The sequence below is a fragment of the Mandrillus leucophaeus genome, unplaced genomic scaffold (genome assembly GCF_000951045.1).
Source record: "Mandrillus leucophaeus isolate KB7577 unplaced genomic scaffold, Mleu.le_1.0 Scaffold113, whole genome shotgun sequence".
NCBI lineage: Eukaryota > Metazoa > Chordata > Mammalia > Primates > Cercopithecidae > Mandrillus > Mandrillus leucophaeus.
The window spans coordinates 4,733,839-4,759,296 of record NW_012099543.1 but is presented as its reverse complement, the minus strand read 5'-3'; the positions used below and the strand labels follow the sequence as shown (position 1 = coordinate 4,759,296).

The 25,458-nt window shown below is 36.7% G+C and overlaps 1 protein-coding gene across 2 annotated transcripts in view; it reads left to right on the top strand.

The window, feature by feature from the left end:
- IFT57 (intraflagellar transport 57) overlaps positions 1 to 25,458 on the top strand; it is a 74,937-nt gene that overhangs the window by 16,322 nt on the left and 33,157 nt on the right. For both annotated transcript variants that reach the window (XM_011995418.1, XM_011995410.1), the window contains exon 6: positions 14,485 to 14,607. In XM_011995418.1, coding sequence (XP_011850808.1) covers positions 14,485 to 14,607 — 123 coding nt within the window. The remainder of the gene's footprint in view (positions 1 to 14,484; positions 14,608 to 25,458) is intronic.

Genomic DNA, 25,458 nt, shown 5'->3' with positions numbered 1-25,458 from the left:
TATATTATATAATATGTTATATATTAATCAAGGATATATACCTATTGTACCCTCAAAAAGTACATATGGAAAGTGATACTCTATTAGTCCTTTATTTAATTTTTCTTATCTGAATCCTCAAAACAAGTTTGGATCTAGTTTTGGTTTCATATCATGAAGATTTCCTTGACTACCCCTCCCCAGGGTGATCTTTGTATTTATCATACTAATGAGGATCAATAATACTAAGGCAATATTGATATAGTATTGATGCATCAATACTGCCTTAGTATTATTAATCCTCATTGATGCCTTAGTATTATTAATCCTCATTAGTTATTATTAATGATGCATATATGTGTGTGTGTTTTCTGCCGAACTTGAGATGTAATGTAACATTGTGGTCAACTTGCCTGAGTGTGTGACTTAACTCTAATAGTTACTAGGATTCCAGACTTGGGCAAGTTTCCAAACTTCTTGTGCCTCATCTTCTTAAACTGTAAATGAGATAAAAATATTACCTTTACCTTTGTCATAGGTTTCTGAAAATTAAAAGAGTTACTACATGTAAAACACTATAATAATATCTGTCACATAGAAAGTACTCAGTACTGGCAAAAACCAAAACCACATCTTTCCTCCATATTTCCCCTTCTGAAATCTGATTTGTAAGCTCCTTGATAACATAGATAGCTATCCTTTTTAATATTCCCCATAGTGTAACACAGAAGGTAGTGAATAAAGACCTCTTAAATGAAGGTATTTTTTATTGATCAATTGAAAATTATATCAGAATAATATGTTAAAATTTAAATCTAAACTCCAGTGATATCAATACCTTACATTTGCAGATCGTTTTGTAGTTTTCAAGTACTTTAAAACACATTTCTTTACTGACCTTGTAAAGTATTTGGGTGGATGTTATCTCCATTTTACAAATATAAACAGTGAAATTTATAACCTTGGGACAGTTTAATCTTTTAAGAAGCTAATAAATCACAGTACCTGAATTTAAACTGCTTCTCCAAACTCCAAGTCTATTGCTTTTTCCGCTTTACCTCATAAGAGTTGAACAAGGTGTAGATATGTTATGATTCTTGCCTTTAGCAAGTTGTAATTAGTAATGTTGGTGTTTACCTAATGTATGTGTTGAAGATGATGATGACAAAGTGCTTGTCGAGTGTGAGAAGAAAAAAGTAGAGATGCACACAGTTATTCTTGGAAAGAAACTGTTGTTTGTGTTATTCATTCTTATATTGATGGTGTAAACAGAGAACTGTGAAGGCCACCTGGGATTCCTTCTGGACAAAGTAGTTTGAGTACTGAGAAGGAGCAAAGTAATTTAATGTGCTTCTTCCACTACACCATTTCCTTATTGGTCCTGATTTCAATTTTTCATCTCAAACTACATGAGGAAGGGTTTTTCCAAATGGTGTTTTTGTAGATTATCTAAGTATTAGATTCTTTGGGCAAAAATTATATAACATAAATCCTTTAGAGCTAAGACTATGTATAGTGATATTTCCACAAGAGGAAGAAGCGTGAACGCCAGGTGTTTGTGGATGGTCAACCATGGAGTACTAATGAGGCAGAAAACCCTTTCATATTTTAAAAAACCTGGCAAGCTCATGATATTGCCCACTAAAGCCATCTGCCTGAGACAGCTGTGTCTGACTACAGCTTATGATGGTTCGGGCTGCTCTTTCCCCAAGACAACATTGCTATATAGGTTAGTATCATAGATTTAAGATTTTATGTTTCATGCAGCAGGTGGACTCAAAATGCAGAGGAAATATTATTTTAGGAAGGTTGAGCATGATGAATTCTTCACTGGAACAAAAACGATACATACTGTCAAGGAAAGTGACTTTCTAAATGTATATGTGACTGTGCAAGCCCAGCCGTATGTGGATTGCAGCATTTCCTCGCTGTCTATAGTTTTAAGACAATAAGATGCTTCTTCAATCATTTTCTATCCTCTCACCTACCCTACTTTATTTTTCCTCACAGACCCTGGTGTTGCATTACATTTATTAATTACTGATTTATTTTTTCTGTCGCAACCACTAGAATGCAAACTCCTCTAGAGCAGGAGCTTTTTCACTGCTTTTTTCACCTGTGCCTTGTGTGTAGAAGTTGCTCAATAATCAATAATACTGTAGGAATACATGCCTGAATGTGTGCTATTTTTGCATTTATGGTTTTATAGGCAATTTTCATAGAGAAAAGAACTTATTGACAATAATTATATCCTCTTCTGTGTACCATGTGGGATAATGCAGGGAGAAATCTACCTATATTCTTTTCTTTCATTAAATAAAGTGAAGTCTAGACGCTGAAAAGCATGCTCTTTAAGTATCATGATCATTCCAAGAGTTGGACCTACACAAGCATATTCCTGAGATTTGCAGTAAAATGAAGTGAGAATGCAAATGAAAAAGACACGTCATAAGCAGGTTGTGTTCTCTGGATGCAAATACAGACAGTTTGGAGTGCAAGATGTTTATTAGAAATAGACACATGTGAAAGGAGGGAAGAGGAAAGTAGGATTGGGCAGAGGGAGAAGTCATGGTGCGATACAGGCCTGACAAAGATTGGCCAACCTGGTAGAGCCAAGTGTTGCCTGCTTAGCTCACCTGCTGAAGGCCAGTTGCCCTGGGAAGGGCATACTCCCAGGTGAAATGGCTCTCTGCAGGAGCTGACAGCAGGAGGCTGTCTGCTAGCCACATTCTCTGAAGCTCAGCAGCAAGATCTTCCTTGAAATAGGTCGTGGTGACCCATCTTCCTAACTACCACAGCATAGTTGAAGCCTGTAGCTGCTAACTTGAAGAATTTGTAAAGAGATACCATCTGCCCATTGACTAAACTTTAAACATCTGCCTAAGTCGATCATGACACAGCAGTAGTTTCATGAACACTGAAAAAGATATATTCCTCCTATTGATGATGAATGCTTATAACAATGACATTGGTTTGTTTTGGAAGCAGTTGCTTTTGAGAACATTTATTTAAGGTTTAAAAAATACATTTAAAGTCATTCTGTGTGATTTTCCTTTCTAATTCCCTTACCCCAATTATGATTTTGCCGACAACTGTAATTAGTGACGCATTGCTTCATCTTCCACAATTTCATTTGTAATTTAATTACTTGAATTTTGAGATAACTTTTCTTAGAAGGAAAGCATTACGAACAGATATTAGGCTTCAAGGCTAGTCCACAGAATTCCATGTTCTTTATGTCCCTCTGATTCCTGAGTGTTCTTGAAGTCTGAAATTTAGCCAAAGTTACCCTAAGAGTGGCCATGAGAAAGGACACTGGTGCTGAATTAAAGTTCTGACAGTTGGACTGGGCCTGTGATGTTTAGAGTATAGTAGACTATTCAGAGCTTTACGGAGTGGGAGCAGGAAAGGAAGACTCTAGTGATGAGGTGGTACCAAGGTGTGCTAGTCATTTCCATTTCTAATTTGCATATGTCAATTGGGCACTGCTTGCGTGTTCACAGTGGCTATGCTGTAATTATGAGTAGTCTTTGTATCTCCATTCACCCTTGTGAAACTCAACAGAATCATGGCAACAGACTTCTGGCAGCATAATGCAGATGTGTCATTCTCCTCCCCCAGTGAAAAAAAGAGGAGACGGAGCCACGCACTCTCTATTTTTAAATGCCCATCACCTCATTTCAAAACATTTTTTTAAACATGCCATAGATACTATTCTTTCTTGAGATGCTAAATTTGAGGTTTTGGAAACCAAATCCTGAGTTACACAGTGTAAAACCAAGTATCTCAAAAGGTTTGAACACAATTGGTTTTTAATTACTTAGCAAGAAATTCATGATACCAAGTAAGAATGAGAGACTTTTTAGCTTGAAACACAAAAGGTGAAAGGAAGTAAAAATATGAGCTTAGAGTAAAAATGTCATTTCAGGTTTAGAGTTTCATCTAGGCAAAACTGCAGTATTGTAATCAAAGAGAGGAAGAAGATGGATCTTTTTTGGTTAATATCTTAAATACTTTAATTTTTTTAATTTTACATATGTTTTATGTTTTTATTTTAGACAAAATATCCTTACTAAGTAATCTAGGAGAAAAAACTGTTCTATGTACAGCTTGCCCTATCAGTTGCCTTTAATTTTTGATTCCTGCTTAAGGAGAATGTTTTTTCTTCTGCTTTCCTAAAACAGTTGAGTGTTAGACCTCCTATCTGTGTTATGAGAGAAGTCTATGGTTGATATTTCACAGGAGAAATTAAAATGCCACATGTTTCAGTGTGATGGGACACATTATGACTGAGCAAATGCTTTTATTTCTCTGGTAACTAACCCTTACCACCCCCATCAGTTTTACATCTGGAGGTGAATAGGAAATGTGGGCTAGAGAAAAAAGTTCTGCTTCTCACTGCTCAGTGGAGGCTCAAATGGCAGTTCCTGCTGGGTGTAAAAGACACCCAATTCGAATTTTGCTTGATCTACAATGTAGCTTTTCCACCCACTTTTGAAGTAAGAGAGATCCTTGTTTTCTTCTTGCTTTCATTGTAGGCCTAGAAAAAGTAGGAAGCAAGGACTTTTCAAGGTCCCTTCCAGATCTGAGTCCATACCTTCAAGGTAGATTCTATGGCAGAAATAGCAGCCTTAGATGAATTCCTGACTGTGTGTCACTCGCCACATGACCATAGCAAGTTAACTAACTTCTGTGACTCTGCTTTCTTATCTGGCAATGGGACACAAATAATTCTAACCAGTCTTGTTTTGAGATTATTAAAACCTAACCTGTGGGCAGTACCTGACATTGTGTGGGCATAGAGTATGCGCTTCATGCATTTCTTATTTTTTATAATTTTTTACCTTTCCTAGAAACTGGAATTAGTTCTCAACATTCTTATGTGCCATAGAAGACTAGAAAAAGCCCCAATCCCTCAATACAAATGAGTCCCTAGATTGCCATGAGTATTTTTGAGTAAGATACTTACGTAGGATATAAGTTATCAAGAAGCTTGCATTTCTATGTAAATTGGGAAGCCCTGGTGATGTCATGGCTTTATTTTCATAATCTGTCACATGGATTATTATTGAAGGCCCACTAGACTAAATTTGCTGTCACACAAGATCTCTCCTACAGAAATGACTCAGGGAGATCTGATGAAAAGTAATAAAATAATGATTTTTTAAGATATTATTTGAGAGCTGTCATTCTATAAATAGGTAGGTTATAGTTCCTTCCATCAACACTAGTAGCAGATATTTATTATGTAATTCAATATATTAAATGGGTACCAGACTATATACGTTTTTTTCAGTCTTCTACAAGTTTGTATTTTTTAAACCCACCCATCTCTCAAATCCTGATCGCCACTTACCACTTATCCCTGGCAATGTTAGTGCTTTGAATATATGTCTGATTCATCTTTACCCGGGCTATCTATGTAGTCATTAAGACCCGTGGATGCTGCCTTTGAAACATTTCCTATATCCATCCCTTCAGCTGTCTTGCAAGGCCATGTTCTTTTCATTGCCTGTCTGGACTATATAACAGTAATGCTCTAAATAGTCTTTGGTCTTCCTCTTTCAATCCCACCCCCACCCTTTGTCAAAATATTTTTCACCCTGCTTTTCTGTCTGACTTACTGAAACATGACTATTACAGGTCATTTTGAATTCAATAACGTTTGATGGCTTTCATTGCCTACAGGTCCATTTATATAGAGTATAGAGGAATAAAATTTTGATCTGACTTTCAAGGCCCTTAGCAATTTGATTATTGTCTACACAGCTAACCTCATTTTCTTCTACAAACCCTTTATTCCGGTTAAATGGGTGCCCTCATAGGCTTTCAAATACCTTGTGAGCATATCTGCTCCCATCCAATGCTTCTGTTTCCTATTATCTCTTTTCTAAAATACCTTCCCACTGTCTCTCTACCTGACTCAAATGTTCAAGGTTCAGCTGAAATGCTCTCTCTTCTATCTCCTCAATGACACTTCCCTTATCACTTTGCCCCATTTAGTCCCATAGCCAACCCCAGAATCTACAAAAACCCATACATCTTTATAAAACAGAGCTAACATGTTTTATTCGTGAGGATTGTTGTTGTAGTCACTATTCCTGGACTATAGCAGTATGTGGAACATAGTGGGCACTAAATAAATAGTTGTTGGATAAGTATTAATAAATACAGTAATTGTACCTTGCCTATAACTTCTTGGCTTCTTTTCTGGCTGGAGGACAAAATTCATATTCCTTACCCTAGATTTCAAGGTCTTTCACAATGTACTTAACTCTCTTTTCCTCTCCAGTATTCACTTTTTTTTTTTTTTTTTGAGACGGAATCTCGCTCTGTCCCCCCAGGCTGGAGTACAGTGGCGCGATCTCGGCTCACTGCCAGCTCCGCCTCCTGGTTTCATGCCATTCTCCTGCCTCAGCCTCCCGAGTAACTGGGACTTACAGGCGCCCGCCACCACGCCCGGCTAATTTTTTGTATTTTTTTAGTAGAGACGGGGTTTCACCGTGTTAGCCAGGATGGTCTCGATCTCCTGACCTTGTGATCCACCCACCTCGGCCTCCCAAAGTGCTGGGATTATAGGCATGAGCCACCGCACCCAGCCAGTATTCACCTTTTTAAGCCCCTAGACTCTTTTCTCATTTTGATCCTCACAAGTTATATTCATTCCTATTTCAGTTTTTTGGCTTATGCCGTTTTCCTCACTGAAAACACTTGGCTTGTCTCTTTTCTGCCTGTCTATATCCCATACATTCTTGCAAGGCTAAACTTAAAACTCACTATTGCATTAAAACATACTTGTCTTTCTCATTCAGACTCCTACAGCATACCACCTGTACCTGCTGGTTTTTGGAAGTTAATCAAATTTTATTTTTACCTGCTTATTGAAAAAACTTTATTCTTTTTTAAAGTAAAATATGTTCCTTGTGTTTTCTAAAAAATGAAAGAACAAAAGAGTGTAAAGAAAAATGTGAAAAGTTTCCCAAATCTCAGCATCCAGATAGAAACATTGTACCCTTTTATTCGTAATTAGCCCAAAGTTATGTAAGATGAGAACATTTGGAAGTGGTATCTGAATGAAGGGTATATGGAAATTTTTTGTGTAATATTGATACGATTTTTTATAAGTCTGAAAATATACACAGAATTTAATAAAGTAGTATAGAATCTATAAAATAATACAAATATATGGTCATGTTAGTATATGAAGCAATGCAAATCAGTGAGGAAAACTGAACTATTCAATTAAATGGTGAAGAGATAATAGGCTAATCCATTTATAGAAAAAGCTGGATTCCTCCCTCATACATTACACCCAAATTAACTCCACACGGATCACAATAACAAATAATAAGGCACAAAAATAAAACAAAAACATGAGGCCAAGTGCAGTGACTCATGCCTCTAGTCCCAGCACTTTGAGGGCCATGGTAGGTGGATCACTTGAGGCCAGAATTTCAAGACTACCTTGGCCAACATGGTGAAACCCCATCTCTACTAAAAATACAAAAATCAGCCTAGCATGGTGGTGCATTCCTGTAGTCCTAGCTACTTGGGAGGTTGAGGCAGGAGAATCACTTAAACCCTGGAGGCAGAGGCTGCAGTGAGCCGAGATCATGCCACTGCACTCCAACCTGGGTGACAGAGTGAGATCCTGTCTCGACAAAACAAAACAAAACACACACACTCACACACCAAACATGAGGAGTGACAAGTGTTACAGTTTGAAGTAGGCATAATTAAGCATGACAAGAAAATCCAAAACATAAAATACAAATCTGAATGTATAAAAATTAAAACTTTGTATTATGGGAAAGCAGAGTGGGGAACACCATAAAGTTAAAATACAAGTGACAAACTGGAGAAAAATAATTATAGCCTAGGTGACAAAGGGTTGATAGACATATGGTAAGGTGTTTTAGAGCTTGTGCTCTAGAGTAACGCTGCCTGACCTACCAATCACTGGATGTGACATTGAAAAAGTCACCTACCTATTCTGTGCCTCAGTTTCCTCACTTTAAAAGATGGTAATAAGACTCCGTGTTTCATGGTGTTATTGTTGGGCATTTAACCCATATGTAAAAGCATCTAATACCATGTTTGACATGTAATAATAATGATAATAACTGCTAAAATATACCAGGGGTTAATATGTATTATACACTGTGCAAGCCTTTTAAATACATTGTCTCATTTAATGCTCACAGCACCCCTTCCAATGAGGAAGGTGCTGTTATTCTCATTTTACAGATGGGTACTCTGAGATTTAGAGAGGTCACATAACTTGACCAACAGCTAGTAAATCATGGAGGTGGGATTTGAGCAGATGTGATTCCAGACCCATCCCTCTTAACATTTACACCATGCTGTTGTGACTCTTAGGACAACTTAGTTCCCTTTTCCTTGAGTCTTGGGAGTATTTAATCTTGAGAGTTAATTTGACTTTTAACACCCTCTCAGTAGGTATATGATTTGAGTTCTTCAAATGAAGAATCTGGACACTAGTGTATCCATGAGGTTGCCATCTCATGTTTATTTTTACAGAACATAGCCTTTCTTTGATGCTTGACCAGAGAATTACTGGAACAGGATTCTGAGTAGGTTTTTAACACTGTATGTTTGATTCTTGAACTGACTTCGATGGTGTGCCCCACTGTTTGAGCCCCAGGTTACTTTATGGGATAGTGTAGACTGTTATTTTCAATTCTTCCTTTGGCAGTCAGGATCAGTTCCCATCTCATCAGTTTCTCCTTTTACCTAGGACCAATTATTACTCCCATTAACTGGCCTCAGGCTCTTCCTAGTAGTCTGCAAATTTTGCAGGCAGCAATTAAATCCTTTTAGCTTTCTACACCAAGCACAGTGCCTGAATTCTTACCTTGAATGTTGTAGGAGTTTAACAAATGGATTATTAGTTTAATTAATTAATTATAAATGAGACTTCTAGATAACTTGTGCCTTATGAGCTTCTAATTGTTTCTTCTGCAGCAGTAACTGGAAAATGAAACTTCCCAAAAGCAATGTTTTATCTTAGTTAACATGTTAGAGAAGGACTTTGTCATGATAATATAAAATTTTGATTAAAAGAAACAGCAGTTTATTTCTCTTTTTCAAGTAACCCACATAAAGTACCATTTGTTAAATGGAAAAACAATTGGGAAGAAAAGTTTTCTCAAAGTATTATAACCAAGGCACAGTATAGTTTTAAAATGATTTATACTTTATATATAGGGCTTGCTCAGTTAATGTATCCAGTTATTAGGCATTAAGAAATGTTGAGTGAGGAGTGAGGTTATGAAATAGAGATGCAAACATGGATGTAGAAAGAAACTGTATAGTTTGAATAAGTTAATGCTGCTCTGCCAAATCTAATGTTCTCTTTTTGCCCTTTATTCATTTAGTAACTGGGCCATTTCCCCTCATATATTAATTATGGCCTACGAGTGAGTGAAAATTTTTGAGCTCCTACGTTAAATCATTTTAGGACATTGGGAGTGGGAGTTAGCAAATTGTTGCTTACGGGAATCAAATAATAAGCTAGTAAGGGTAAATGCAACTTACTAAAGGGTCCAACATAAAAACAAATAGCTTATGCACTGGCATACCTTAATGCAGCATTTGATCTTTATGTACCCTACTGCCTCAGATTCTAGGTCTAGTTCAAACGGCCACTGCAAACCCATCTGTCTTTATGAAAAATGCCCTTCCTTCAGTAAAACATTTTGAGTATGTTATTCACAACTTGAACAATCCCGCATCCAGGCCTGAAGAAATGGGAGTATGGATGGGTGTGACCCCTTGTCTTGTTTGGTGATTCTGAACTTCAATCTTGTAAGGAGAGAAAGAAAGAGGGGGTAGAAATGAGGGTTGGAAATGAGGGTGGAAATGAGGGTTGGAGAGCCCTGGCTTTGGGATTTAATCAACAGCATCTAGCTTCAGTTCACCCCAATGGTACTCCATAAATCAAACTTATTTTTATTTATTTTTTAATTTTTTTTATCTTTAGTTATTATGAATACATAGTGCATATTTATGGGTTGTATGTGATATTTTGATACAAGGCATACAATACGTAATGATCAGATCAGGGTAGTTGGGATATCAATCACCTCAAGCATTTATCATTTCTTTGTGTTAAGAACATTCCCATTCCACATTTTTAGGTATTTTGAAATATATAATACATTATTGTTAATTATAGTTGCCCTATTGTGCTACCAAACACTAGGTCTTATTTTTTCTATATAACTAATGCAGTTTTAAATAACTATATTTTCATATCCACTAACCATTCCCTTTTTATCCCTCCTCCCCGCTACCATTCTCAATCTCTGGTAACCATCATTCTACTCTCTACCTCCATGAAATCTACTTTTTTTTTTAGCTCCCACATATGAATGAGAACATGTGATATTTGTCTTACTGTTCCTGGCATATTTCATTTAACATAATGACCTCCAGTTCCATCCATGTTGCTACAAATGACAGGATTTCATTCTTTTTATGGCTAAATAATATCCCATTGTGTATATATACCATATTTTCTTTATCCATTCATCCCTTGATCAACACTTAGGTTGATTCCCTATCTGGGGTATTGTGAATAGTGCTGCAGTAAACATGGGAATGCAGATTTCTCTTCAACGTACTGATTTCCTTTCTTTTGGGTATATGCTCCACAGCAGCATTGCTAGATTATATGATAGATTTTTAGATTTTTTGAGGAACCTCCAAAGTGTTCTCCATAGTGGCTATATTAATTTACTTTCCCACCAACAGTATACAAGTGTTCCCCTTTCTCCATATCTTTGCCAGCATTTGTTATTGCCTGTCTTTGTGATAAAAACCATTTTAATGAGGTAAGATGGTATCTTGTGGTTTTGGTTCTCATTTCTCTGGTGATTAGTAATGATTAGAGATCATTTTTTCATATAATTGTTGGTCATTTGTATGACTTGTTTTGAGAAATGTCTCTTTTGATCTTTTGCCTATTTTTTAATTAGATCATTTGGGTTTTTTTCCTACTGAGTTGTTTGAGCTCCTTATATATTCTGATTGTTAATCCCCTTTCAGATGGGTAGTTTGCAGATATTTTCTCCCATTCTGTGGGTTGTCTCTTCATTATGTTGATGGCTTCCTTTTCTGTGCAGAAGCTTTTTAGCTTGACATGATCCCATTTGTCCATTTTTGCTTTGTTTACCTGTGCTTTTGAGGTCTTACTTAAGAAATCTTTGCCCAGACCAATGTTCTGGAGCATTTCCCCAGTGTTTTCTTTTAGTAGTTTTATAGTTTCATGTCATAGATTTAAGTGTTTAATCCATATTGATTTGATTTTTGTATATGGTAAGAGATAGGCATCTAGTTTCGTTCTTCTACATATGAATATCCAGTTTTTCCAGCACCATGTATTGAAGAGACTGTCCTTTCCACAATGTATACTCTTGGTGTTTTTATCAGAAATGAGTTGGCTGTAAATGCATGGATTTAAATCTGGATTCTCTGTTCTTTTCCATTGGTCTTTGTGTCTGTTTTTATGCCAGAACCATGCTGTTTTAGTTATGGTAGCTTTGTAGTATAATTTGAAGTCAGGTAATGCAATGATTCCAGCTTTGTTCTTTTTGCTCAGGATTACTTTGACTATTCTGGGTCTTTTGTAGTTCCTTATAAATTTTAGAATTTTTTTTTTTTTTTCTGTGAAGAATGTCATTAGTATTTTTATAGGGATTGCATCTGTAGATTGCTTTGGGTAGTATGGACAGTTTAATAATATTTATTTTTCCAGTCCATGAACTTGGAATATCTTTCCCTTTTCTGTGTCCTCTTCAATTCTTTCATCAGTGTTTTTGTAGTTTCATTCTAAAGATTTTTTCACTCCTTTGATTAAGTTTATTCCTAGGTATTTTATTTTAGCTGTCGTGAATGGGATTACTTTCTTGGTTTCTACTTCAAATTGTTTACTGTTGGCATATATAAATGATACCGATTTTTATATATTGATTTTGTTCCCTGTAACGTTACTGAATTTATCATTTGATGCAGTATCTACATTCTATTAAGAATCACTCAAAACTGCTGCTGAGAAGGCATGCTGTCTTGTTGCAGCCTGATTTTGCAGGGTTGGGATGTGGGGGCCCATAACCTTGGCAGGAGTAACCCTGTGTGTATACCCACACACATGCCCTGAGGTCAGGGCTCATATACCACTAGCAAGGCATATGTCCTCCCTACCCCAGCCCCCACTAGTTTATCCTGTGTGGTATATAAAATGAGAAATTGGGTCTCGTGGAGTCTAAGACAGGTACTCAGATGTGCCAGTGAATGTGCATATGCCTAGTTCTTCCAAACATATGCATCTTATTGATGCCACTGTGAATTTACATGGCAGAGAACCTTCCCTATTGCTTTAGGTTTTGACACAGAGACCCATTATCTCTTTTCCTGCCGTCATACACAGTCTCATGTAACTTCACACGTATCTACTTTGTGAATGAAGCACCTCCTTCGCCAGCTATGATACTCTTGTGCTACCCTAGATCCAATTTATATAGAAGTATACAGCATTAAGTACTGTAAATAATACAATGTTTCCATATTTAGATATTTGAAGTAGAATCTTGAGCTTTTTTTTTTTTTCACATTTTACTTAATGTTTTGGTTTTTTATACTTCTGGTTTTCTAAATGGAATACATTCAGACCACGTATTATAAAGTGTAAAAACGTGTATTAGTTATCCATTCTCAAATGGTGAAGTTAAAAATATATAGTCCCTTGAATCTGAACAAAAAGCAGTATAGGCTTTAAGGCTCTGAGTCTAAACAGGACTTGCTGTTATGAGCTAGGAGGTAGGAGAGACTTTCTTATGTTAGCACTGTTCTAGAGTCTTAGTTGGGAGTGAGTTCAAAGCCTCTAAAGACCTCAGGCTCCCACAGAAATACAAACCCTAATGTAAGATTAATCTTCTGGTTAGTGTTACATCTGATAGGAAAGACTAATCCAATAAGCTTTCATTTAAGAAATGTGATTTTAGTGACATAAATATATATTGGGAATGTAATTTCATCATGAGGTTGTTCACCTAGTTTTTATTTTTAAATTTTGTATTATGGAATGTTTCAAATGTATACAAAATTAGAATAAGATAATGAACATGCCACATTATCCAGTTTCAGCAGTTGTTAACATTTTGTCAACCATGTTTTATTTAAAGCTGCCTCCCTTTTTTTCTTTGCCTCATAGTATTTCAAAGTAAAATTCAGACATCTTGTCAATTCATCAGTAAATATTTTAGCATTTATTTCTAACTTATAAGGCCTTTTTAAACAAAACCATGTCATGTCATACCTATAAAATTAGTAATTTCTTAATATCATCCAGTATTCTCCCATATTAAAACTTCACTGATTGTCTCAAAGATATCTTTTTATAGATTATTAAAATTAGAATTCATATAAGATTCATACATTTTATGTCTGTTTATATCTCTTTAGTCTCTTTTTCTCTATATAAACATTGATATTTTAATTTTTTCTTTAGATTTATAATTTATTAAGAGAGTTAAAGGGAAGAATTGGTACCAAAATTACTGCCTTAGATTTTATCTTTAAATCATTAATCTACAGTATTTATATTTTCAGATCCATACATAATACTGAAATGTGAAGGGGTGGGAAAAAAGAAAAGAGTGGGCCTTTTTTTGTTGTAATTCAAAAACAATTATGATGGATTTTTGTTATTCCAATGCAGAAACCAAATGCAGAAATTTGGCCCCCTCCCTATTTGAGTTCAAGTATGTCTATATTAAATTACACTTTAAGCTATATTATAATTTGACCTAATAAATTTTCACTTCAATTATGAATACAAATTTTGTAAATAGCAATTCTTTCCTTCTGGAATTTTTTTATATTTTGTCTTTCAGATTTGGGGTTTGTATTTCAGTATAATAAATTTAAGTGTTTCTTCCTTTCTTTTTTTTTTTTTTTTTTTTTCGAGACAGAGTCTTGCTCTGTCACCCAGGTTGGAGTAGTGCAGTGGCGTAATTTTGGCTCACTGCAAGCTCCGCCTCCCGGGTTTACGCCATTCTCCTGCCTCAGCCTCCCAAGTAGCTGGGACTACAGGCACCCGCCACCATGCCTTCTTACCAAACATGAGTGAGTTTTCTTACCAAACATCTTTTCTACTGTTACCAATTAACATACCTAAATGGCTTGTTGGTCCATTTGATGGTATTCCTGTTGAGTTCAATCTGATGTCTCAGAAACATTTTTCCTTGTAAAAATAGTTGAATCATATATTTGCTTCTTTTTTAATATGTATTTTGCTGTTCTACCAGGTTGGTGCATTATTTTCTTTCAACATTGTAGGAAGACAGAAAAGAATTTCTTTTTCCACTATAATTTTAACACTACCAATTCTTGATTTAAATTGTGCAGTACTGCTAAAATGCCTCAAATTTTTACCATTTCTTTTTATAAACTCTCAATCTTGTGATATCTTTCCTTTCTTAGGATATGAACGAGACTGCCAAACAAGAAGATATTTTGGAATCCACAACAGATGCTGCGGAATGGAGCCTAGAAGTGGAACGTGTACTACCGCAACTGAAAGTCACGATTAGGACTGACAATAAGGTATCAAAGAGGGAACACATTATCTTAAAAAAAAAATGTTATAAGGAAACTTCAGGGTTAGGGGTACTCCCAATTATAAAAATTATTAAAGAAGGGCAGTAGGATTCAGTTTTCAGCATTTTTGTCTTAATAAGGATTTAACAAATTGTTGTTGAATAACTGAATAATGTAATCTGGTCCAAAAAGCGAAGCAAAGATCTTTAAAAGAGTGATTTGGCTAGCCGGGCGAGGTGGCGGGCGCCTGTAGTCCCAGCTACTCGGGAGGCTGAGGCAGGAGAATGGCGTAAACCCGGGAGGTGGAGCTTGCAGTGAGCTGAGATCCGGCCACTGCATTCCAGCCTGGGCGACAGAGCAAGACTCCGTCTCCAAAAAAAAAAAAAAAAAAAAGAGTGATTTGGAAGATATCATATTTGCCTGGTGTTGAGGGATATTTTCTCAGAAGATTTTCCAGGAAGTCATATTATGTTTAGATGAATAGGAATTCCATGACCATACCAACGGATTAGAGTTATAAGATAGGTCAGAGCTCTGCTGCATGGCAAAACAGAAAGCAGTCTGGAAGTGCTCTTAGATAATCTATTCAATACACGTGATTAAAAATAAAATGCTGGCCCCAACACTTTGGGAGGCCGAGGTGGGCAAATCATGAGGTCAGGAGTTCAAGACCAGCCTGGCCAACACAGCGAAACCCTGTCTCTACTAAAAGTTCAAAAATTAGCTGGGCATGGTAGCACATGCTTGTAATCCCAGCTACTCAGGAGGCTGAGGCAGGAGAATCGCTTGAACCTGGGAGGCAGAGGTTGCAGTGAGCCAAGATTGCACCACTGCACTCCAGCCTGGATGACACAGCGAAACTCCATCTCTAAATAAATAAATAAAATGTTAAAATAATCAAGAAGTCATATTTAATAAGATTTAGGGATTAGACCAGATTAATTCACCCATTGTATCAAGTTTCTACTTCCTTTCTAGTTACAATTTGATAAATACTGTTGTATTAGTTCGTTTTCATACTGCTATAAAGAACTGCCCAAGACTGGGTAATTTATAAAGGAGAGGTATAACTGACTCATAGTTCAGCATGGCTTTGGAGGCCTTAGGAAACTTACAATCATGGCAGACGGCCAAGGGGAAGCAAGGCATCTTCTTTACAAGGCCATAGGAAGGAGAAGAAGTGAGCAGGGGAAATGCCAGACAGTTATAAAACCATCAGATCTCATGATAACTCGCTCGCTTTCACAAGAACCCCGTGGGGAAACCATACCCATAATCCAATCACTTCCCACCAGGTTCCTCCCTTAACTCTTGGGGATTACAATTCAAGATGAGATTTGGGTGGGGACACAAAGCTAAACCATATGATTCTGCCCCTGGCTCATGTCCTTAACATTTCAAAACACAATCATGCCTTCCCGACAGTCCCCCAAAGTCTTAACTCATTCCAGCATTAACCCCAAAAGTCCAAGTCCAAAGACAAGGTTAATCTGAGACAAGGCAAGTCCCTTCTGCCTAGTAGCCTGTAAAATCAGGATTTGAACTGCACAGGTCCACTTATAGGCAGACTTCCCAATAAATGTTATACCCAGTATGCCTGGTATTCTGCATCCTCTTCCACCTCCTCTTCCCCTTCTGCCTCTGCCACCTCTGAGACAGCAAGACCAACCACTCCTCTTACTCCACATGAAGACAATGAGGATAAAGATCTTTTTAGTGATCCACTTACTTAATGAATAGTAAATATGTATTTTCTTTCTTATGATTTTCTTAATAACATTTTCTTTTCTCTAGTTTACTTTGTTGTGAGAATGCAGTATATAATACATATAACATAAGGAATACATGTTGTTTATATTATCAGTATCATTTCTAGTCAAAAGTAAGCTGTTAGTAGTTAAATTTTTAAGGAGTCAAAACTTATACATGGGCAGCCCTAATCATAAACCCAACTGTATTTGCATAAAACAGTAGAATTAGCTTATCCCTTCCTGCTTTAAATCTTAGTGCTGGCAGGAGAATCGCTTGAACCCGGGACAGGGAGGTTGCGCTGAGATTGCACCATTGCACTCCTCCAGCCTGGGCAACAAGAGCGAAACTCCGTCTCAAAAAAAAAAAAAAAAAAAAAAAAATCCTAGTGCTCACATCTCTTTCTTACTAATAAATGTCTTTGTGGCACTTATTTTTTTCATAACAGGGCACTTTAGTCTGCATTGAAAACCTGTTTAGGCAGATATCTTTTCTCCACAGTGATATTCTTAATGGCACCTAGGAACTCATCTTCTGCCATTTAGTCATCAGAAGCTGAGTCTCCTGTTACCTTGACACTTCTTAAAGCCAAACCTCTTTCAAACATTATCAAACCATCCTTTGCTGGCATCAAATTCTCCAGCTTTAGATCCTTCACCCTCCTTTTGCTTTAAATTGTCATATAATAATAACTTCATTTTTTCTTGAATCATAATGGAGGCTGTAAGTATGTCTTTCTTACACCGACATAAAAGCTGCATTTTCAGTAAAAGAGAAAAAGTATTTTGCAAAAAGTGAAAGGTTTTTGTGCCTGCTGTCGTAGCTGCAGTGATGGCTTCATAAATTTTCTTTTTTTACAATGGTTCTTATGCTGGATTCATTTATCTTGAAATGACAGGCATCCTCAGCTGCAGACCTCAATCTACAGTACATATCAAGGAATTCATCTCTTTATTGTAATGTCAGGACTTTTCTCTGCTTCTTGGGAGCACTTCCAGCATTGCAGGTGACATTTGTATGGGTCCCATGGTGTTATTCAGGGTTTACGCTAAACATGAAAAATACTTGAAGATATTGCACTAAACATGAAAAGTACATGAAAACCTCAAGAAATAACTTTTTACTGTGATACACGATTTATTATAGAGACTAACTGCTCACTTGGACGTGATTAACCTCACACATTTTAAGCAATATTTGCAACACTTGAGCTCATCACAATAACAAAAGGTGGCTACAAAATTATTATAGTAGTACAGATTATACTACAGTTAATTTTATACACTTATGATTTAATACTGCATATCTGCCTTCGTTTACATTTCTGTCAACTGCAAATGGTGCCACCATGTACAGTCTGTGTTTGTGTGCATAAATTTTGGTAAACTTTAACTTTTCGTAATAGTTTTTTTGTATATTTATGGTAGTAAATAACATAGACTAGTATCTATGTATATTTTATGTGTTTATAACATATCTAGCTTTTTCTTAATTTTTTCGATATTTTAGCCTATGTGGTTCATCTGCAACTTTTTTCAAATTGTTGCAAATCTCTAGAAATTTTTTGTATGTATTTATTGAAAAAAATCTGCATATAAGTGGACCCATGGAGTTCAAACTAGTGTTGTTCAAGGGACAACTGCACTTCTAGGGTGGTTGTGTATCCAGAGAACAATTCAGATCTGCCCCAAGTTGGAATAATGTGGCTAAAGATGCAGCCAGAAGTTCTGCTAAGAGAGTAAAAATCAGCCAAATCCTAGCTCATGCCACTTTAGTAATGCCTCAGTTATGACCTAATGAGTACAGCTCAGGAGTCAATTTCTTAGAAACCGACTCTCTGAGGATACCTAAACTAGAGTAGTGCTTTAGGACAATTATTGAAGGATAATATTTTCCTACATAATTGAAAATTTTTAAATTCCTTATAGTAACATGCAAACTTTTTAAATTTTTAAATGAATCAATTGAAAGTTGCTGAGTTGAATATAACAAAAGTTGAAGCTGAGCTGCCAATGAATTTTCCATGTTCCATATTTCTGGAGAAATAGAAAAGGTCAATGCATATTCATATAAATTTTCACTTTCTGTAATTTTGATTAATTTTAAATTGCTAAAGAAATATTTAATACTGTTTCTTGAGGAAGAATATTCTATCTTTTTGAGTTTTCTTTTTACTAGACAAAGCAAACCTTTGACTTTGTTAAAATAAGTGGAGACCACCCAAGTGAGACCAAGCAAAGGCTATTTATTCAGAGCTTACTGTATAGCAAGGGAGTCAGCCACCGTCATCTCTGTTTGGCAAAGACTCAAAAGCAGGTAGGGAAATTTAAATGATTTTTAGTGGAAAAAAAGGAAGATTTACTATATGTTCAGATATGGCTGGTAATCTTCAGGTGGGCTAAACTAGAAGCAGGATATAATATGTGACTGGCTGGTTAAGGGAGGGGAGGATATTTGGCTTTGTCTGGTTGGTCCTACACTGGAAGTGGGTGGCACGCAAAAGTGGAAAAGCCAGCAGTCATTGATTAAACCCTGTTTGGGGCTGATTGATACAGAGGCTGTGGTTTTGCTTCCTGGTCTGGCTGCTGCAGATGGTGGGTCACAGTTATATATTTGTATATGAGCTGGCTGTTGTCTGTTGTTTACTTGTACAATTAGTGTCTCAACTTCATGTATTGACCCAAAGGAAAGTGGCTTCTAAAATCATCAATCCTATTAGTCTTTATCAAGAGCATAATTTTTTTTCAAGGCAAGTTTTTTTTAATCACAATGGAAACCAAATAATCATTAATAATATTTATTCCTGTTCTCTAGAAATAAGGAGGAGCAGAAAGTGTGAAATCAGTTTTCAACTAAACCCTACTTAAGCCCTTTTCTTCAATTATGCAGTACTTATTACTAAACGATTGTGCATTATAGTGATTTAATATTAGGTATTTAATGCAATGAAAAAATGTTCTAACATGCTTTAATGCCCTGTGGCTATTGTAATTAGAATTTTGATTAATGACTTAAGTAAATTTTTTCCAAATTATAATTAAATGTTTCCTACTTTGTTGTTTTAAAAGATAGTTGGGTAGGTATCCCCTTCATTCCACCAAAATGTCTCTAGTATTAATAATTATGTAAATCTTCAGATTCATTACAAGGAATTTAGATAAAGAGATTATTTTTAAAAGGCCTTGAAAGTATTACAGGATGTGTTTCTAATTATCTCAAACCTTTGATTTACTGCACTGCTTTTTAATACTTACCTATTCATTTAGTGTCTGACTTAGAGTGCAGTTGTGAAAAGAACCTTAAACTTTAAATTTCAACTCCAAGCCATTGGATTTTGTTTTAACATAAATAAACTGTATAAGCGTTGCCTTGAGTGATTCACAGCAGGAAACATTTCTGGAAAAGTCATTGTGCTAAGGATGGAATCATTGCAATAGTATTGAGCCCCTGGGCCTCTCTAGTCACAGTGAAAGCCAAAACCTGAGAGAGAGAAGAGAGGCCTCCTTTAATCAGCAGGTAGAATTCCATTTGAATGAACCTGGAGGGACCACAGAATTGCTATATTAGATCTAAGTCTCTTAGAATTGGAAGCCAAATCCTGCAGAAAGTTACAATGGTAGACTTTCTCATATTATAGACAAATCTGTATCCTCTAGAAACAATAGAGGATTTTTCCCTCTCATTCCAAAGCAGTGGAGAGGGTAACTTGATTTGACCTTCTGCCATGGATGCAGTATAAGTGGGTATTAATAAAATTTAGCTTCTCTAAATATTTTTGACCTGCAGGGATTTATAAATTGTTATGATTTAGGAATAAAGAGTCTTTGTTAAGACTTATACTCTGGTTGTTAGTTAGGATATGTTGGTAGGTTTCTTGCATCCATGAGCAAATATATATATATAATCTATATATACAATATATAATATATATATTATATATAATCTGGCCTAGAATATGGGAATACGTTTTATGTATATAATCATTATTAAAATGGGACTCTGCCTGTTATTTGAATAATGGAGAAACTACAGTTATAATTCTTACAGATTTTCTGGTAGACCTTCTGTTGAGAAATATCCACGTAATTTAAAGAAAAACAAGGTGCCAAACAAAAAAAAATAGCTTTTACAATTACCAGTAACAAATGTAAATACAGGTGGCAATAAGTCGGTCTCCATGTGGCTCGATGCAGGAATAATAGCTCCAATTACTGTCACAAATGTTTGTAATCGTATCTATTGCTGCCAGACAATAAATGCTTTTTAATATAGTAAGGCCATAAATGTACATGCTGCTGTTGTTTAAACAAAATACAATTTTCAGCGAATGTGTTCTTAAAACACCTGCTGTAATCAGAAAGAGGTGAATGCTATCAAAATAAACAGCCTAAATTAACTAGACACATACATTTTTAGAGCAGTTTGTATGATTACTCAACTTCCATGACGTCCCAGAGAATGAGGGGAACTATTCACTGATGGACTTTCACAGACAAGCTTTCTTTAAGAGACTACACAAAACAGAATGTTGTTTTGGGCTGTTGTATTTGTAAACAAGTGTTATTTTGTTTGTTATTTTGTTATTAAAGTTGTATTGCAAGGTCAGCTGTTTGTTTGTTTCATGTGGATCCTGGACAGAGATCAAAGTTGTGGGAATATTGTGCTTAAAATTATACATGTAAAAATATAGTAAAGGGTTGGAGAAAAACCCAGCTATTCTTAAGCAACTAAAAAAGATTTGTAGTTGCTTCTGTCATAGTCTTGTTGAACATTCAGGATATTCTGTGTTTAAAGATAGTTGATGATTCCTTCCTTCCTGTTTACCCTGAGTGTGATAAATGTTTCAACTGGATCAGAGAAAGTTTCCATTTATCACAAGTTGAAATAAGAGAATGACCGTTTTTGCTTTAGAGATTACCATCAGTTGTAACTAAAGAGCATCAACAGTGGTAGCAGTTTTAAGGAAATAACCAATAGACTCCATGTTATATAAATACTGCAGAGGGAAGTTGCTGGTGCCTCACTGCTGATATACCTCAACTAGACATTTGTGATTGAAAGCAGTGAATTAATACACATTGATTATAATTTAAATTTCTAGACTACCTAAATATTTTATTATTGCAAAGAATGATTTTTAAAAATTACTTAATATGAACTATGAATTGAAGCATAAAGCCTTTGTCATATGGACCTTCCTACAAAATGTACTTTTTGTTGGCTTGACTCGTTTTTCTAATCAATTATATTAAAGTGGTTCTATCACTGAGTTTTATTAAAAATTTCTTAATATTCTAACAAATTTTACCTCTATGGTTTTTATCCCATTAATTTGATTTTGTTTCCTTCTACCAAGTAACAATTTATGTTTCTTGGTTTCTCAAATATGCAGGAGAAACCTCTTGTTTTTAGGGTTTTTTGAGCTGGGAGGAAGTGGGGAGTTTTATCAGTATGAGATCCAAGTTTTGGTTCGTACATCCCTGAAGTTGGGAGTACTATTGGGGTCACCTGTTCTGGTGTTCCACTGTAGTTACTCAGCATCTTATAAAATAATTAAATTCTCATTTGGCCTCTGGGTGTTCCCACATTCTCACAGAGGCCTGATTCACTTCCTGTCTGACTTGCCAAATCTCTTCTCTTTGCTTGTAACTCCTTCTAAAGCCTGGAAATTCTCACTCAGAAGATCAATGTGGCCATATGAAAGGGGGTGTTAATGGAGTAAGCATGAATAATAGGTCTGAGTCAACATATGAAAACTCTTTAGTTTCAGTAAAGATAGTCTTTGAGCATGTTAGAAATATAATTTTTTCACTAAAAGGTACTATATTTAGAGATTATAGATCTCCAGTTTCAATTATGTGATAGGTAGGTGTGAGAATACCAGTGATTATCATCGCCTTCCTTACCGATGATGTACAATGTTTTATTTTTCTCCACAACGAGAGGAATTTCTAGAAAGCAGGAACATCCCTGAGGAAACACATATTTCCAGTGATCATGATTATTCCCACATTGCCTGCAACAAATACAGTGTAGCAAGACGGGCAGCAGACAAAACTCCTCAGACACCAAGTTACAGAAGGAAGGGGTTTATTCGGCCAGGGGCATTGGCAAGACTTCAGTCTCAAGAGCCAAGCTCCCCGAGTGAGCAATTCCTGTCCCTTTTAAGGGCTCACAACTCTAAGGGGGTGCGTGTGAGAGGGTCGTGATTGAGCAAGCAGGGGGTATGTGACTGGGGGCTGCATGCACCGGTAATTGGATCGGAACAAAACAAGATAGGGATTTTCACAGTGTATTCCTATACAATGTCTGTAATCTATAGATAACAGAACCAGTTAGGTCAGGGGTTGATCTTTAACTACCAGGCCCAGGGTGTGGCACCGGACTGTCTGCTTGTGGATTTCATTTCTGCCTTTTAGTTTTTACTTCTTCTTCCCTTGGAGGCAGAAATTGGGCATAAGACAGTATGAGGGGTGGTCTCCTCCCTTATTCCCCCCTTTGAGACTGTCACTCATTTTATTAGTGGGAGTTCTCACTTTCATTTTCACTATCCATGTCTTCTTGCAAGACAGATCGATAGTGATTTATATAGTACATTTGTGCTGAGGCATTTTGGTGAACTAAGGTAGCAATGAAGCTATCATTCAAAGAAGTACAGGTAGCAAACAAGGGAGCGGTAAGTAGGTTCCTATTACTATTATAACTCTTATTATAAGGGTTTTAAATCCTCCTAGTGCTGGGAGTCATTTTCTAAACATGGCCCCAGGATCAAATCTATGCCATACTTGCACGGACATATGTGCCAGTTTTGTCATATCTCTAACCATGTTTTCAACTACTTGCCCTTGATTATCTATGTGTAGGCAGCAACTAGTAAGGTTAAATTTCCTACAGACCTCTCCTTTAGCTGCTAATAAGTAGTCGAGAGCCAGTCTATTTTGATAGATAGCATTTCTCATCTGAGTTTCTTGCCGGGCCAGAATAGTCAAGGCTCTGCCGGTTTTATAGTGATTATTTTTAAGACAGCTTGTGTGATTCGGTTGATCATGTAAATGGGGGTCCAGTATCCCCATGAGCCGTCTTGTGCCCAAGTAGCAGGTCTATAATATTGTATGATTCTCTCAGAGGGCCATTTATCATTTTTTCAATTTCTTATAGCTGTTCTTCTCTTTTTGTGGGAAGCATAGACAGGGAAGCCCAGGAGTTCGCCTGTTTTTATGGGCAGTAGGAAGAAAGGTGGTTTAATAGTGCCAGTAACACAACTACCTGCCCACTGGTCAGGTAATTTGGTGTAAGCTCTAAGCCCACGTATCCAATACAGTCTAGTGGGGGCTGTCCAGTCCTGGTGGAACTCCGAGTGGGTTCACACAGTTTGCAACTTTGGGAATTTGCTAAATGGATTTCTCTCTGTGTGATTTGAACTCCACCAAGTGACTGTTTTTGTGGTACTATTACACAGTTTCTGTCTCAGACAACTAAGTCATCCTACAGGCTGAGTGAATTCTTTTCCTTTTCTAGCTATGCAATATTGTCCAATAATTGAGGCTTTTAGGACCCAGAAATTATCAGGGTGATTCTTTTGAGCCGAGAATTCATCAGGAACTGGGTCTGTAGGTACTAATTCTCAGGCTTCCGATGGCCATTGATCTCTTATTACAGTTCCTCCACATACATAACATGAAGTGACATTGAGAGACTGTGCTACATGCTCGGCTAATTGCAAAAACAAATTTCTTGTTTTTCCTAGAATTTCTGGTACTGGCACATTTAGTTTATTATAGAAGATTTGATACTGGCTCAGGACAGCATTTATAAACTTCTTTTCAAACCATGATATTTACTTGAAGATCCAGTCTAGCTCCATCAATTTTTAGGGTTACACATTCCCCTTTTGTTTCCAGCGAGGATCAATGGTTATTACTAACTCTAAGGGGTTACATTGTCCCTTAGTACAGGAAGGGCAATTTTTTCCTTTCTGAAGGTGGACTGGATCCTCTTCATCATTTTTTTTCTTTTATTCAAGTGGCCTAAATGGCACAAGACCAGTATTTACAATTATTTTCACACAGTCCTAATTTATGACAGATGTACTTATTTTCTGCCATTTAGCCTCTTTTCTAACTAAGAGAACCACACCTTATTCCTAACTTATTACTATTAATGACAGCACAGGCATCAAATTTTAAGGTGACTTGTTTGGGCAACCTTTTTGTTTTGTTTTGTTTTGGCTAACACTTTACCCATATCATTTATGAGCTCCCACCAGTCCTTAGTCCTTAATCTTATTTTAAGAACTGTGGTCGTGGGAAGCTCAGATGGGTCATAACACACATCAGGTTGGTCATTTCCTGGGCTACATACCTTGTATAGAATAATATTATACAAACAAGTTTTTTTTTTAGAGTTCCAGTACGCTTATAATAACCATAAAATAATAGGACCGTAGCAACCTTTTGTCCTACCTCAGTGACTTAATGTATACACTGGGAACAGCCCTCAGTCTGAGGAAGGTCAGTTGGAGTCCTTACTGTACAAGTCCAAATTTTAAGGAAAATGAGTCCCGCGATGAGTTTCCTCATGCTTCGGCCGTGCGTGGACCAGTCAGCTTCCGGGTGTGACTGGAGCAGGTCTTATCGTCTTCTTCAGAGTCACTTTTCAGAGGTTGGTGAAGCTGCTCCCATCCACGTACCACTTACAGTCTACTGATGTTTAAGGATGGTCTCGGAGGTTAGGCCTGCTAGAATAAACTGAGTCCAGCACCTCTACACAGTTATGTTCAACTGGGCTCTCTGATACCGGGAACAAGGTGGTGGGGTTTAGGGTGTTTCAAACTTCAGTGGTTATGTGGGGATTTTCACATAGCAAGCTTTGGTACTTGGTTAATCTAGCATTTTTTAACCAATGATATCCTTTGGTATTTATTAAAGTTACCACAGCATGGGGAGGCTTTATATTCAGGTTTGCCTAAGGGTTAGTTTATCTGCTTCTTGTGCTAACAGGGCCTTTGCTGCTAGGGCCCTTAGACCTGGGGGCCAGCCTTTGGAAACCCTGTCTAGTTGTTTTGAGAGACAGGCCACTGACCTTGGCCAGGCCCCACAGTCTGGGTTA